This window comes from Diplotaxodon limnothrissa, linkage group LG5 (assembly GCF_057381915.1).
Source record: "Diplotaxodon limnothrissa isolate DT_005_m linkage group LG5, D_limnothrissa_male_GT1.1, whole genome shotgun sequence".
Classification (NCBI taxonomy): Eukaryota; Metazoa; Chordata; class Actinopteri; order Cichliformes; family Cichlidae; genus Diplotaxodon; species Diplotaxodon limnothrissa.
The window spans coordinates 36,246,456-36,261,290 of record NC_140600.1 but is presented as its reverse complement, the minus strand read 5'-3'; the positions used below and the strand labels follow the sequence as shown (position 1 = coordinate 36,261,290).

Here is a 14,835-nt window from a genome sequence, read left to right as displayed (position 1 = left end):
CTGTACTCCCTTTCTGTGCAGTGTTGCAGCAGAATTTTAAAGTTGTAAAGTAAAGTTGAGTTAAAAATTCTAAATTTTCATTAGAACAGCATCTATGAAAAAAACCCACAAGGTAATCCTTATACCTGAGTTTAGCATTACAGCACCAGTCATCAGAAATGCTGTTGCTCATAAGTTCTCTACTTAAATTACGACTAAGACTTTAATAGTATGTAAACAGTGTTGAATAAAATGTAACAAATAACAGAAAACACAAAATACTGTATCACATAGTGTACTAACGGGGCAGGGCTGCTCTGCTCTTCCACAGCCTCCATGGCACACTGCAGGGACCTCTGTAAAGAAAGCAGCTGACTGGATGTCTCCCTTAGCATGAATCTGGTGACAAACTGACCCAACACGCTGGCACCTTGGTACTCCTGAGAAAGAGAGCGACAAACAGAACAAAGGGTTAAAGGACAAACTGCTCAAACCAAAGCGCAAAGAAAGGAAAAGCAGCTCTGAGACAAGACACACCACACAGAGAAGGAGAGAGAGCGATCATGTGATAACTTCTCCAAAACAACTGCAGGCACTTGTGAAATGTGTGACAGCTGCAATTAAATGGGCTAATTAATTCTCAGAACACATACATTATTCAGAAGTGCGTATTCAAATTCCAAGGTGGAAGAACTTTAATAGGAGACATAATTGCTGCTCATGTCCCCAAACACAAATGTGATTACGCATTCTCAAAGGAGACATAGTCACGCAATGTGCGAGTGAAGTAACATTGCATAGCTCATTGTCAAAACTTGCGATGACGAGCCTCTACTGAAAAAGCATCATGGGATTAGCAGTCCAAAGCACTGACAGACCACAGCTGCTAACCAGTGACTGCACAATCCTCTAGGGGTTTACCCACTTCAACAGCTTTAAAGAAGAGGCCAAATAGAGGAGGTAGGTGATCTAATTAAGGCAGGTTCCATAATTATTCAGAACACATTTCCTCCACTCTTCTCATTTAACAACTCCTATTAAACTTTAAATCCCTGATTCATAGCTGTTACCTCAAAAAATCCTCAAGCACTTTTAAAACATTTTGTCAGCTCTAGTTGAGCAACATAATAAACAGGTACAGAAATGCTAGGCTGTGCCAAACCGGTACATATTATTACATGAGGTTTTTGGGACACACACACCGTGGGACATCAGGAGTATCAAGAGAATATTTGTAGCAGTTAGGACTGAAAATTGCAGACTGAACAAGACTTAAGGTCATGGGATTGCACTGCACTGATAGTCCATTGGTGCTACTCAGGACTTTGCAAAGCTTCTTTTTGCATAATTTTGCAGTGTCACTTGGTGACACTACAAGAAACTGGTGCTGTGCATGATTCCTGATTATGGCATGTGTGGTTGTTTTACCTAATAAACACAGAACATCTCTGCAGTCAGGCCAAGTATTAAAAACAACAAAATCTCTCAAGTAAAGTCATGGCTTGTGCTTCTTCCTCTTCATGGAGAATTGCCTTCCTGCTCTATCTCTGTCTCTATCTCTTATTAATCTAGTATAACCAGAAAACTAAAAACCATCGCACACAACCAGACTACCTTCTTCCTGTTGCTCTAGTCTAAGCACTAAGGTACATCAAAACATCTTCTTCCTGCAGCAGTTTCTCATTAACCACTCACACAATTTACCAGTCTCCTCATTTAATGCTCAGGAAGAGAATGTGCATCCCACTTAAGGAAGCTACTTTCTTAAAATCAAGCATACTATAATTGTTAAAAATAAGACTGATTATGTGGATTGATTCTTCTGCTTGGACTGAACACAATCAAGGCCCATGGGACCCGCAGTACATAGGTGGGCAGACTGCTGGCTTAAATACTAATCAGTGGTTTTTTTCCATCTGCAGCTTTAGCAGTGGGAGCAGTAATTGCTGCAGCAAAAAGGACCAAAAGTGCTGTGCTGCTGGACAGGAACAGAAATGTTAAGAAGTTCCCTGGAGTAAAAAAAAGGGCAAGCAGTAACAAGGGGAAGTCAAGTCAACGATTTTAGTTACATGTTAATGCTGGTGCAGTATACGCTGTAGCTTTGACAGACAAGTTAATAAACAGAAACAGCATCACAGTTGTGTCCAAAGTATCGGGTAGATTATTGTGTTATATAGGATATCTGTGACTCATTTATAGTTAGGATATTGAGACAACACTGCTGTGTTTTGTGCAGAATGTATTAAGTCATTCTTGGGTCAAACTCCCCATCTGATTTATTTCCCAGCCCATCCCTGCCTGAAATATTTTTTTTTGTCCCTCTTTTGTTAATTCATCACTTCTGGGAGACTTAGTGCAGCAGTGGCTCCATCTGTGTACACGGGGGCTTCCTCTAATAGACAAGAATCAGCACAAAACTAAACACAGGAGATTTATAGCACAAAAAAACCTAACTTGGTGAGCGTGTCTGTGTCTACTTGTATTACTTACATTGTGGGGATTGGTTTGGATACTCACGTTATGTAGGCCCACCTCCTTTAAGGTAAAGAAATGTCCCCATAATGCAAATCAGTATATTATAAGGCAAGGCAAGGCAAGGCAAGTTTATTTGTATAGCACAATTCAACAACAAGGTGATTCAAAGTGCTTTACAGAGACATTAGAAACAAGAACAAATAAAAAGCATGATTTAAAATTGATTAAAACAAGCAAATAAACTAACTAACTAATTAACAAACAAACAAACAAACAAACAAACAAAACAGTATTTAAAATCAAAACAGATAAAATCAGAACAGTAGATAAAATCAGTAGTTAAATGTAAGTTTTGAAATTTAAGCTTAAAGTGTGGATTTGGTGCTTTATTCAAATGCAGCTGAGAACAGGTGAGTCTTCAACCTGGATTTAAATAAACTGAGTGTTTCAGCTGATCTGAGGCTTTCTGGGAGTTTGTTCCAGATATAAGGAGCATAAAAGCTGAATGCAGCTTCTCCGTGTCTGGTTCTGACTCTGGGAACTGATAAAAGACCGGATCCAGATGACCTGAGGGATCTGGAAGGTTCATACTGGGTCAGGAGGTCATTGATGTATTTTGGTCCTAAACCATTCAGAGCTTTATAGGCCAGCATCAGAACTTTAAAGTCTATCCTCTGACGGACAGGCAGCCAGTGTAAGGACCTCAGAGCTGGACTGATGTGGTCCACTTTTTTGGTCTTAGTGAGGACTCGAGCAGCAGAGTTCTGAATGAGCTGTAGTTGTCTGACTGATTTTTTAGGTAGACCTGTAAAGATGCTGTTACAGTAATCAAGCCTACTAAAGATGAATGCATGGACTAGTTTTTCCAGGTCCTGTTGAGACATCAGATCTTTTATCCTTGATATATTCTTGAGGTGATAGTAAGCTGACTTTGTTATTGTCTTAATGTGTTTTTCTAAGTTTAGGTCTGCATCCATCACTACACCCAAATTTCTCGCCTGGTTTGTGGTTTTTAGATGTATAGATTGAAGTTCTCTGGTGACCTGTAATCGTTTTTCTTTGGCGCCAAAGACTATTACCTCAGTTTTGTTTTTGTTTAGCTGGAGAAAATTGTGGCACAACCAGTCATTGATTTCCTCAATGCATTTACCAAGAGCCTGTACAGGGCCTCGGTCTCCTGGTGACATTGTGATATATATTTGTGTGTCATCTGCATAGCTGTGATAGTTTATTTTGTTGTTGTTTATAATCTGTGCCAGTGGGAGCATGTAGATGTTAAACAGAAGGGGTCCCAAGATGGAACCTTGGGGAACTCCACATGTGATACTTGTCTGCTCAGATGTGAAGTTACCTATTGATACAAAGTATTTCCTGTTTTCTACGTATGTTTTGAACCAGTTTAGTACAGTTCCTGAAAGACCTGTCCAGTTCTCCAGTCGTTTGAGTAATATGTTGTGGTCAACTGTATCAAATGCTGCACTGAGATCCAGTAAAACTAGGACTGACATTTTTCCACTGTCTGTATTCAGACATATGTCATTAAACACTTTGGTCAGAGCAGTTTCAGTGCTGTGGTTCTGTCTAAAACCTGACTGGAAGGCATCGTAGCAATTATTCTGTTTTAAGAAGTAACTGAGCTGTTGAGAAACTGCTTTTTCAATGATCTTACTTAAAAACGGGAGATTTGAGATCGGCCTGTAGTTGTTCATTTGTGTCTTGTCAAGATTGTCCTTTTTCAGTATAGGTTTGATTACAGCAGTTTTTAGTGATTCTGGAAACACACCTGATAATAAAGAAAAGTTGACGATCTGTAACAGGTCTGACTCTAAAGTCTTTGAGACCTTTTTGAAAAAACTTGTTGGCAGGACATCTAAACAGCAGGAGGAGGAGTTCAGTTGACCTAAGATGTCATCCAGGTCTTTGCTGTTAATAGGTTGAAACTGTTTCATGGTGTTTAAACAGTTTTTTGGTGGACACAGTACATATCCTGGATCTGCTGTTGATGTACCAATTGCTTGTCTAATTTTTTGGATTTTTTCAGTGAAGAATTTGGCAAAGTCATTGCAGGCCATGGTTGAATGAAGTTCAGCTGCCACTGACACAGGAGGGTTTGTTAGCCTGTCAACTGTAGAAAATAAGACCCGAGCATTATGGCTGTTTTTAGTGATGATGTCAGAGAAGTAGGACCTCCTTGCATTCCTCAGTTGTAAATTATAATTGTGAAGTTTCTCTTTATAAATGTCATAATGAACCTGGAGGTTTGTTTTTCTCCATCTGCGCTCAGCTTTCCTACACTCTCTTTTTTCATTTTTCACCAGTGTGGAGTTTCTCCATGGAGACTTTTTCCTTCCAGAGATAACCTTCACCTTAATGGGAGCAATAGTGTCCATTACATTTAACATGTTAGCATTGAAGCTATTGACGAGCTCATTGACTGACCCTCTGGGCAGGTCAGGTGTTAATGGGAAGACCTGGTTAAAAATTGCACTACTGTGTTCAGTTATACACCGTTTTGTGATCACTGTTGTTGATATATTTGTGTGGGCTGAGATTTTACTTTCAAAGAAAACACAGTAATGATCAGACAGGCCCACATCAGACACAGTAACCTTTGAAATGCTCAGGCCTTTGGAGATCAGTAGGTCAAGAGTGTGTCCTCTATTATGTGTGGCCTCTGTTACATGCTGAGTCAGCCCAAAGTTGCCCAGAGTGTTACTCAGGTCTTTAGTCCCTTTGTCCTGAGGGTTGTCCACATGAATGTTAAAATCCCCAACAATAATTACACAGTCAAAATCAACACAGATCACAGACAGCAGTTCACTGAGGTCATTAAAAAAGTCTGTGCAGTATTTGGGAGGCCTGTAAACATTAAGAAACACAACTTTGGATGGGGCCTTCAGCTGTAAAGCCACATATTCAAAAGACTGAAAACTTCCAGGAGATAGCTGCTTACATTGAAATGATTCATTAAATAAGACAGCAACCCCTCCTCCTCTCCTGCTCGCCCTGACCTCACTGATAAAACTGTAGTTAGGAGGGGTCGTCTCGATGAGAACAGCTCCACTGTTACTTTGGTCCAACCAAGTTTCAGTTAAAAACATAAAATCAAGGCTGTGCTCAGTGATTAAATCATTAATTAAAAATGTTTTCCCAGCTAGAGATCTAATGTTTAATAAAGCCAACTTAAGTGTTTTAGAGGTATTACTTGTCCCCTCGTGTTTGGGAGCAGTCTGTGGCACACAAGGTATGTTTACTATGTTTAAAGATCTTTTAGAGTGCAGCTCTCTGTGTTTTGACCAGGCCACATGTCTCCTGTCACCTAAAAGTACAGAAATTTTAAAACCTTCTAGTAAACAGGGTCCCAGCTTCTCCTGGGAAAAGTCATCACTGCCATAATCCTCACAGCCCGGACCCGGACTCAGTTTGAGGTTTTAATAGGAGATAGGATAAACCCCGTCAAAGTGTCCTAACCTTGTTACATAAAATTTGGTAAGTGTTAACAGGTAAATATCCGTTCACCGACTCATTCAACATTTTTGTGTTTCGGGGTTTGGCGGTATTTTCCAAAGTGGGACCAAGGATAACGAGACCACAGGTGATGTAAGTCAGTGTGAATCATCTGAATTGATAAAAACTAACTGCTTTCAGCCCTCAGTTTTTCTTGCTATTACCTGCATGGTGCATGTATTACATTTGAGACTACATCCAACCTGCCAGCTCTCAAGTACAAAGTCTGTGTGAAGAAACTTCTAATTTGAGAATAGTGCAGTCATTTCAATAGTCTGTTGAATTCAGAGCTAGCGAGTGGTGGCCATGTGGTCTGCCAAAATTAAGACAGATTCACATAAAACTAAATGGTTCATAGTATAGCTTTCAGAGTCTTCACGTGCTTTGGTGAATTCTTACCTCTTTAGTTTTATCCATTGCCTTTAAGATGGCAATATTCAGGCTCTCCAGAGCTGAAAGGACATTAAGATACTCTCCAAGGTGCTGAGAAAAATAGTCTAACAGGGAATAGCAAAAAAAACCTGTCAGTGTTATTGCAATCACGGACTATGAACATGAATAGTCATCAAACATTAATTTTAACGTTTAAAAGTTGGAGACAAGCTCTAATATGTTGCCATGACAGACTCCAATTAAGAGACGACGACGACTACAGGAGTGAGAATATAATGAATGCACAATACGTCAGCAACACTTAGCGCTCCCCGTTTCATGAAATTGAGGGTTTTTTCTTTACTAATTTTAATAAGGCAGTGTTATAAGATATCTCATTCACTCTTGTAGTGTTAATGATAGCAAGCGTGAAGATTCATTTCACACCAGACAGCACCGACTGCTATAAAGAAACTCCTACACATTTTAATGTTTATGTCACAAATGAGCTCACGTAACTGCAAAAGCAGTGTACCGAGGCTTATTTAAAGTGTCACGGTAAAAAGGCTGTGCGAGGAAGGTTCACCAAATTATATATGATAGAGCAAGAGTAAAGCAAAGAAAAAGCTCAATAGTAATTAGCTCTTGATTCTTAATTAAAAACTTGATTTTACACTAGCTAAGAGTACGAGTGACATGACACACAGTTAACAATGTGATCCAAGGTGAATGGTGGCAGCCTTTACACTCCCCTCAGTTACATTCATTTATGTTGCATTACTGAATTTTAAACCGTTAATCAGAAACAATTTGGTCTAAAGAACATAGAGCAGTGGCTGACAGATGTTCACTGAACTACATATGAGATAAAAGAAGCATTCTGTTATGGAAAAACAGTCAACTTCTGTTGATGTCAGATGCAAAAGATGCCATTCCCATTCAATAAATTATGCAGAAGTTTTATTCTGGGTACAAGTCATATTTACCGGTCTCTGTCCTAGTTCTTAACTTTATTCAGGTCATCTGACACACATGTATTTTTTAAAATGATTAAAAAAATAGGCCAATAGATCACTACTATATATATCACTACTACTGTGTATACTATATAACAATATCGATATGACTCTTACTGTATGTCTGTAAATTTTAGGAAACCAGCACCTGGTTGACTTTCCACACAAGAAGTCTACCAATAGGGAAACATGACTTTTTACCAGATTTTGCTCAGCAGTACCTAAACATGTCAGACGACACATTCAAATCAAACTAAATCACAAATGCTTTTGATATATAATTTAGTTGTGTTGCTTGTTTGGCGTGCGCAGAAAACACAGCAAAACCTGCTGCCTCTAACTTTATACAATGCTTTCATTTGAAAATGCAAATTTCCCAGAGTTTTTAAACTGTTGCTATGAAGTTACTCATGAACACTAATAATAATTAAAAAAAGAATCTAAGGATAGGGTAACACAAGCACTTATGACAGTAACTTTTATGATAGGAGTTATACAGAAATCAGAGTAAGCACACTCCAACCAACCTGATAGCTTGTCAGTGTCCAGATTGCTGCAGAGCAGAACATAAGAGAGAAGCAGGGAAGATACTGAGAGTTAATTAGGAAAATTCAAAGTTATGTAGCTCTTCATTTCTGCTTGAGAGGTTTGGTGTGACTATGTGTGAATATAGTTAATATGATAACAGTGTTGTCATATAAAGACATACACAAGACTTGTTAAAGTGTTAAAACCATATAAATCACACTTGTGCGCAGCATGTTAACCTGAAATGTTTATTCTCCTTAGAAATGATGTCTTCTGCATTTTATCATTATTTAAAATGTTAGACCATTGTCTGTTTTACTTCTCCCACAGTGGTAAAAACATTGCAATAAATACGTCTTTGTTTACTTTTCGTAGCAGAAGGGTTTACATTTGATGAGAAATTATTCTCTTTGATAAAGACCATTACTACTACCATTACTATGTGAAAAATTCCCCTGTTGTTTTAATGACATTTTAAAGACTGAATCAAACTGGAAGTGAAGCTGGTAAATAGCTGCATTATTATAATGCTCACACAGCTCCTGCAGACAACAAAAACAAATGCCTTTTTGGCAGTTGCTGTTACAAATCTGCATTTGGATGGTGACAATGAGCTCCCACATATCTCTCTTTTAGGCTATTAAGATATAGCTAATGTGATCATTCTTTTCCCTTTGCTTTCAGTTCCAGCATTTTCTGCATAACTTTAAGCATTATCAAGCATATACAGGTAAAACACGTTCTTCCTATCACCACTCCATTAACTGTATTGTTATATTGAGAATAAGAAAAACCTTTAATTAGACATCAGAGCACAGTTCATGCCAACTGCCTCAAAGCTTGGAGGGTGGTTAGAGAGGTCTCGAGGCTATTGTTTCTCATCACAGCGGCAATACTAGCCTAGCAGCATGTTCAAAAGCAATTTATCACACAGTGATGGAAGAACTGGCACCACAACAAAAATAAATACAGAGTGGTTACTGTAGCCAAACTAGTTAGATGCAAAAAAGGAAGAACCCCCCCCCCCCCCCCCCCCCCCCCCCAAAACACATATGCATCTATTCCAGTCTGCTTTTGTGTGTGAGACTGGGCCTACTGATGCATTTCAGTGATTTACCAATCATGGTTAATTTGTTATATCACCTGAGCTTATACAAAGATTTTGAAACCTTGTTAAGCCTCAGTGTTGGCACAGAAGAAAAGTTGCAAAATGCCTCATGAATACAAATACCTGATCTGCCAAAGGCAATAAAACACACTGGCTTTAGGTAAGGATCAGACTTAGATACATTAAATACAACATGGCAGGGGAGAAATGGTCTTTTCCTCTGTGGCTAAAAGAGTTAAGCGTTCACTGCAGTGCGGTGATTTCAGCAGCTATCCTGAGGCTGATTTCCTTGATTGTAATTTCAGGGAAGTAGTCTAGGTTTTGAAGTAGCTGGTTTAGCCCACAGTATTTTATGTCCAAAGGAGGGGGTAAACATCAATTCTGCTTGAGTTGAGTTTACCGAGGACCTCCCTCCAGCTGTGAGACATTTAATCTGTGGCTGGTGACTTGAAAAGAACACATTAACACTGCCTTTAAGCATGCTTTTATTTTGCCCTCTTTAAAAGGTAAAAGCACAAAGTTTACGAGAGAGAATCTATTAAATATAACACTAGGTCAAAAACTCACTTATTCTGTTGGCCATCTATGGAATAGAAAAGCTCCTGTAGCTCCTCAGTAGTCAGGATCCCATCAGCAAAGTAAGTATTAAACTCTTCAAATGACAACTTGCCATCATCTGAAACAGAAAGAAAGTTTACTGCACAAAGTCGACAGGCAGCCTTGTATCAACAGTTATAAGATGATAGGCTCACTAGTGGTTACGTGTATAACATGTATATTACATTTTTTTTCTTTTTGCTTGAATGATTTCTTGTTTCTGTGCTCTTGCTTCTACCAAATCTTAGTTTCAGTAATACTAAACTCAGGAGAAACATCTTGCCTAACATTAAAGAGAAAATTGAGCCACCTGATTGCATCGTACTTGGATGTGTTTACATGCTGGATAAGACACTACCACCTATCTTAGCTTGGACTTTTTACATAACTCATTACACATGTGGTACTTAGTTCTGGAAACTATTCCATTTAATTCCCTTTTAATCTCAGTGTAAAGGCTCAAGAGCTTCTGTAGCCCTTTTCTGCTTTTCTGCTATGCTGGAAAGTCAGTATTGTTTTGTAACTACCACAGCTGCAACCTTTCATATTAATGATAATATGCATAAAGAAAACAAAAAAAATGAACTGAATGACTAAAAAGTAATAAAACATCTTATTTTCTTGGAATTAACTGACAAAATATTTCAATATCTATCTATCTATCTATCTATCTATCTATCTATCTATCTATCTATCTATCTATCTATCTATCTATCTATCTATCTATATTAGGGGTGCAACGATATTCGTATCGATATTGAACCGTTCGATACAGTGCTTTCGGTTCGGTACGCATATGTATCGAACAATACAAAATTTGTAATTTATTTTATCAACTTTCCTTCTGACTATGCTGTCTGTGTTGAGCGCTCAGTGAATCTGCGTTTGACTACTCCGCCTAGGGTCGACAGTGCAGCCTAGGCGGAGTAGTCGAACGCAGATCCACTGAGCGCTCAACACAGACAGCATCGTCAGAAGGAAGAGCGCAGGGCAAGCTAGCGAGACAGAAGTTAAGCTCTCCTTACAACATGGACCTCCCCCACCCTCATTCAGATCTGGCGTTTGGAATTATTTTGGTTTTCATGTGACGTATGACCCTGAAGGTAAGCAGTCATGGACTAAAGTAAAACAGTATGTTGGATGTGCCATGCAATGCTTAATTACATGGGTGGGAACTAGTGTGTTAGCGCAGTTAGCTCGTTAACGTGTTGGCCGTCTAGCCCCATGCACGGGCGTTAACGGAGATTTGCCGTGTTGTGGCGTTAAGGTCATTTCAACGAGATTAACCTGAAAGCACTAGCGGGAACACAACGAATATGACTGCACATTTACGCCGACATCATCCTAGTGCAAAGACAAGTGGAAGCAGAAAAAAAACAAGCAAGCATGCTGCTAACTTTAGCCGAGTCATTTAGACAGCTGTTTAATATGCTGCTGAGAATATAGCCCAGAAGAAGCGGATAGTATAGCTTTTATTTTGGAAAGAGACATTTCTCTGTAATAAACTCTCTTTTCCAAAGATGAGTGATTCCTCAATCAGATACAGGGCTCGCAATATCGCTAGCCCAACGTCCTGGAGCTAGCGATTTTTTTCAGTCGGGGTACCAAAATCTATCTCTTCCCTGCCCGTCGGGCTATTGTAGGAAGGAAAAATTTATGTCAATGCTTTTGCATTCTTTCAGAAATGTAGCTGGGTAATTATGTCATTGGCATCGGTGAGCCACTGTCAATATGTGACATATTGAAGTCGCGTTTGAATTTGCGCTTGTTTTTTTGCTTTCACTTTGCAATCGCGCGAACTGTGTATAGAGAGCGACAGCACTGATCTGTGAGTGATGATAATTTGCGCACCAATTCCTCTGACATCGTCTTATTAATCGTTAGCTTACTATGCAAACATGACAAGTGAAATCTCCCGCAGCTTAAACATGTGAGAGGTTGATCGCGCAGAGAATCGCTGAGCTTATGTGAGTGCGTGTGTAAAAGCAGCAGGATTTATATTTGACTACGATGACCTGGATGACTGAGAACCTTCACAGACAGATATATATTTTAGTTCTGCTGAGCCAAATAAGACAGGTCAGTGTGAAGAAGTGACAGCCAAAGAAGAGCTTACCACAAAACGGAGAAGTTATGACAAATCAGACTATAAGGCAAAAAGAAAGTGCAGCTTTATGGTTTCATGGACAAAAGAATTTCTGTGGCAGCAATATGACGAGCTAAATAACCAGGGCTGCACATAAGTGGTCCGCAGGTGCGCATTCGCTGTCAAAATAAAAAACACGCACAAGGGTTAGGGTTAAATTTAAAAACTGTACTTTTGAGTTAAAATATATATTTATAATTTTAATAAATGACAAATTAAAAAGGCATGAACATTTTTTTTGTATCGAAAAAATATCGAACCGTGACACCAAAGTATCGAACCGAACCGAACCGTGAATTTTGTGTATCGTTGCACCCCTAATATATATATATATATATATATATATATATATATATATATATATATATATATATATATATATATATATATATATATATATATATATATATATATATATATAATGGCTTGAATTGTTGATAAAGTAATAAGTCATATTTGAAAAGAATTGTCACTTATTTAAACATGTAAATATGACGCGTGTCTGTAAAAAGCAAAAAAAACAAAACAAATATGAATGTTCTAACAGATAAAAACTAAATTCTAATACTATGCATAAGTGTTCCACAAAATATAAATGTAAAAGCACTACAGATGGTGAGCACATTGAATTTTTTCTCATTCTGCTCAGACTAGTTAACAGTGAGCACAGAAAATCAATAGCAGATGATAAATAGCTTGGTTGTCATCTGTGAAGAAGTGTTCCTTCGTGAGCCTATTATAAATCAGTCTGCAAGCACAGATTACACAGATCAGTCAGCAGTTAGCCTGCCAGAAAGAAGCTGCTAGATGTTTTTAAGTGCAGCTGAATAAATAGACTAGGCATATTTACCTAAAAAGGGAAGCAAAAGTATACTCGAAGGAGTTGGAGACATAATTAATCAATGCAACTGAGTAACATTACAATAAAGAATGATGAAATACAGCTAAGACAGTCATATGCACAAATAAGTATGGATATGAGGTTGGTAAATCCACCAAATAGACAGTTTTTTGCACAGAGAGTCATATCAGGGCAAAATCAGGGCAGCTACGAAACTCACACTTTCACACTTTTAAAATTTGGCTTCTAACCCCCTGAGTAATCAAACCCTGTCTATGCAAAGACAAGGCAAAAGGAGAGTGGTTTAATATGCCATTCCACTTGGTTGGCTCAGCAAAGCTGGCAATTCAAGGGCAAGCTGGAAGACCATCTGTTCAAGTGGACCCATACTGACACTGTTCAACATTACCTCTGACCAGAATGTGTAATGTGTTGGTCCAGACAACAAGCTGCTCTCGCCACTTTGGCCCACATTTTTTTTCGAATAAAAATCAAATCTTCTTTGTCACACAAAAAGTGTCTTTTGTTTTTTCCAGTCTCTTTCACTGCCTTTGTTTTCTCTGTCAAAATACAAAGAACTCTTACGTACTATAAATCATTTGGATCACCACACATGTACTAGTATCTTGGACAATTTTTAATTCATATTAAAAATCACATTTTAGTTGATGTGCATGTTGAAAGAGTGATTGATGTTTTCTTGGTTAGAAAAAAAGCATGACATATTAAAAGCTGGCCTTCTTTTAATAGATTTTAATAGACATATGTGCTGTTCCACTTATATATACTTTATGCAATTTCCTTATAATTTAATGCCGTCTGTGCTCAGTATGTTGACCCAGAGACTGTAGATCCTGCCACATGTCACAGCGCTGTACTCGGAAAGATTCCTCTTCATGGAGTGCCAAACAAGACACACAGCAACAAGGATCAGCAGCAACACTTCTCCATTTGATTGCCAATTGACAGCAAGTAGCAGTCTCCTCTGTTCATTTTGACATTTCTGGGTTAAATGTCTCTATCATAAAGGAAAAAACCCAGACAAATACACAAGCCTGAACATCATCATTTTTCAAAGGCTTTGAGTTGATGTCAATGACATCCTGACCCAGGGAACAGCACTACCTTGACTTTTTGACCTGTCTTAGGAGACATAAGGAGTATAAGTTGTAAAAACATGCAGATTTGCATGTTTACATTACAGCTATGTTTGCAGCATTAAATTAATTAAAAAATCCGTAATAATCCTGACAGAAGACATCAAAAGATTAAAAAAATATGTCTAAGCGTCAGGAAACATCTGGTTCCATCCTCATATCTGACACATCCATCTCCTCTGATGGATGTAAAGATGAGAACAGTGGATGCTGGAGCACTTATTTCTAAAATGGGAAATTCTTGTACAGCCAAGTGTTACTCTAAAATGATGTTGATCAATTATGATACATTATACAGTTGCATTGTTTGCCTTGAGATCACTTAAAGAGCAGGAAGTATTGAAGGAAATGTCTTCTCTTCCCCTCCTCGTGGGAGAATAAACTATGTGAACTGCATTTTACATGAGTACATACAGTATAACCTAGTTTAAATTAGCATCACCACTAAAATGAATGAAGTCTTCCAGCCATTAATCAGTGTTGAGTTTTATATAACAGAAAGGGGTGCACTAAAATGCCACTGACTTCCATTTGCTCTTTTCATCCTCTACAGTCCTATTAGATCAAATCAAATCAAATTCAAATTTTTGTCACATACACAGTCATACACAGTACGATATGCAGTGAAAGGCTTACACAACTGCTCGTGACCTAAAGGAAAAAAAAGGCTATGAATAAGATAGGAAATAAATATGAAAATTAAAAAGGGTAAATTTAACTAGGAAGGAATAAAATAAAATATAAAAATTAAAGTTAAAAATGAAATAACTGTACAACAACAGATTAGAATGAAGGGTAAATTTAACTGGGAAAGAATAAGATAAAATATATAAATTAAAGTTGAAAATAAAATAACTGTACAGCAAAATACACAAATACACAGTATAGAAATATATAAGAATGTATGAAGAAATATAAACATATATATACAATAACAGCAGCTGTACAAGTATTAAATGGAAATGAAGAAATATAATGTCCAGTGTTGTGCAATCCACATTTGTAAGCGTCTTGTGCAGTGCAAATATGCTTAAAGTGATTTAGTGATGAAGTGATTCGATTAGATGACCACGCATCTAATCGAATTAGTGTAAACAAAGTCCAGAATG

General features: G+C 38.0%; 1 protein-coding gene across 3 annotated transcripts in view; it reads right to left on the bottom strand.

The window, feature by feature from the left end:
- Positions 1-14,835, bottom strand: part of necab3 (N-terminal EF-hand calcium binding protein 3) — a 43,082-nt gene that overhangs the window by 18,102 nt on the left and 10,145 nt on the right. The window contains exons 3-6 of one of the 3 annotated variants that reach the window (XM_085354668.1): positions 9,553-9,661; positions 7,877-7,902; positions 6,361-6,458; positions 283-419 (exon numbers count right to left, since the gene is read on the bottom strand). In XM_085354668.1, coding sequence (XP_085210794.1) covers positions 283-419; positions 6,361-6,458; positions 7,877-7,902; positions 9,553-9,661 — 370 coding nt within the window. The remainder of the gene's footprint in view (positions 1-282; positions 420-6,360; positions 6,459-7,876; positions 7,903-9,552; positions 9,662-14,835) is intronic. The other 2 variants (XM_085354667.1, XM_085354666.1) reach the window with 2 other exon arrangements.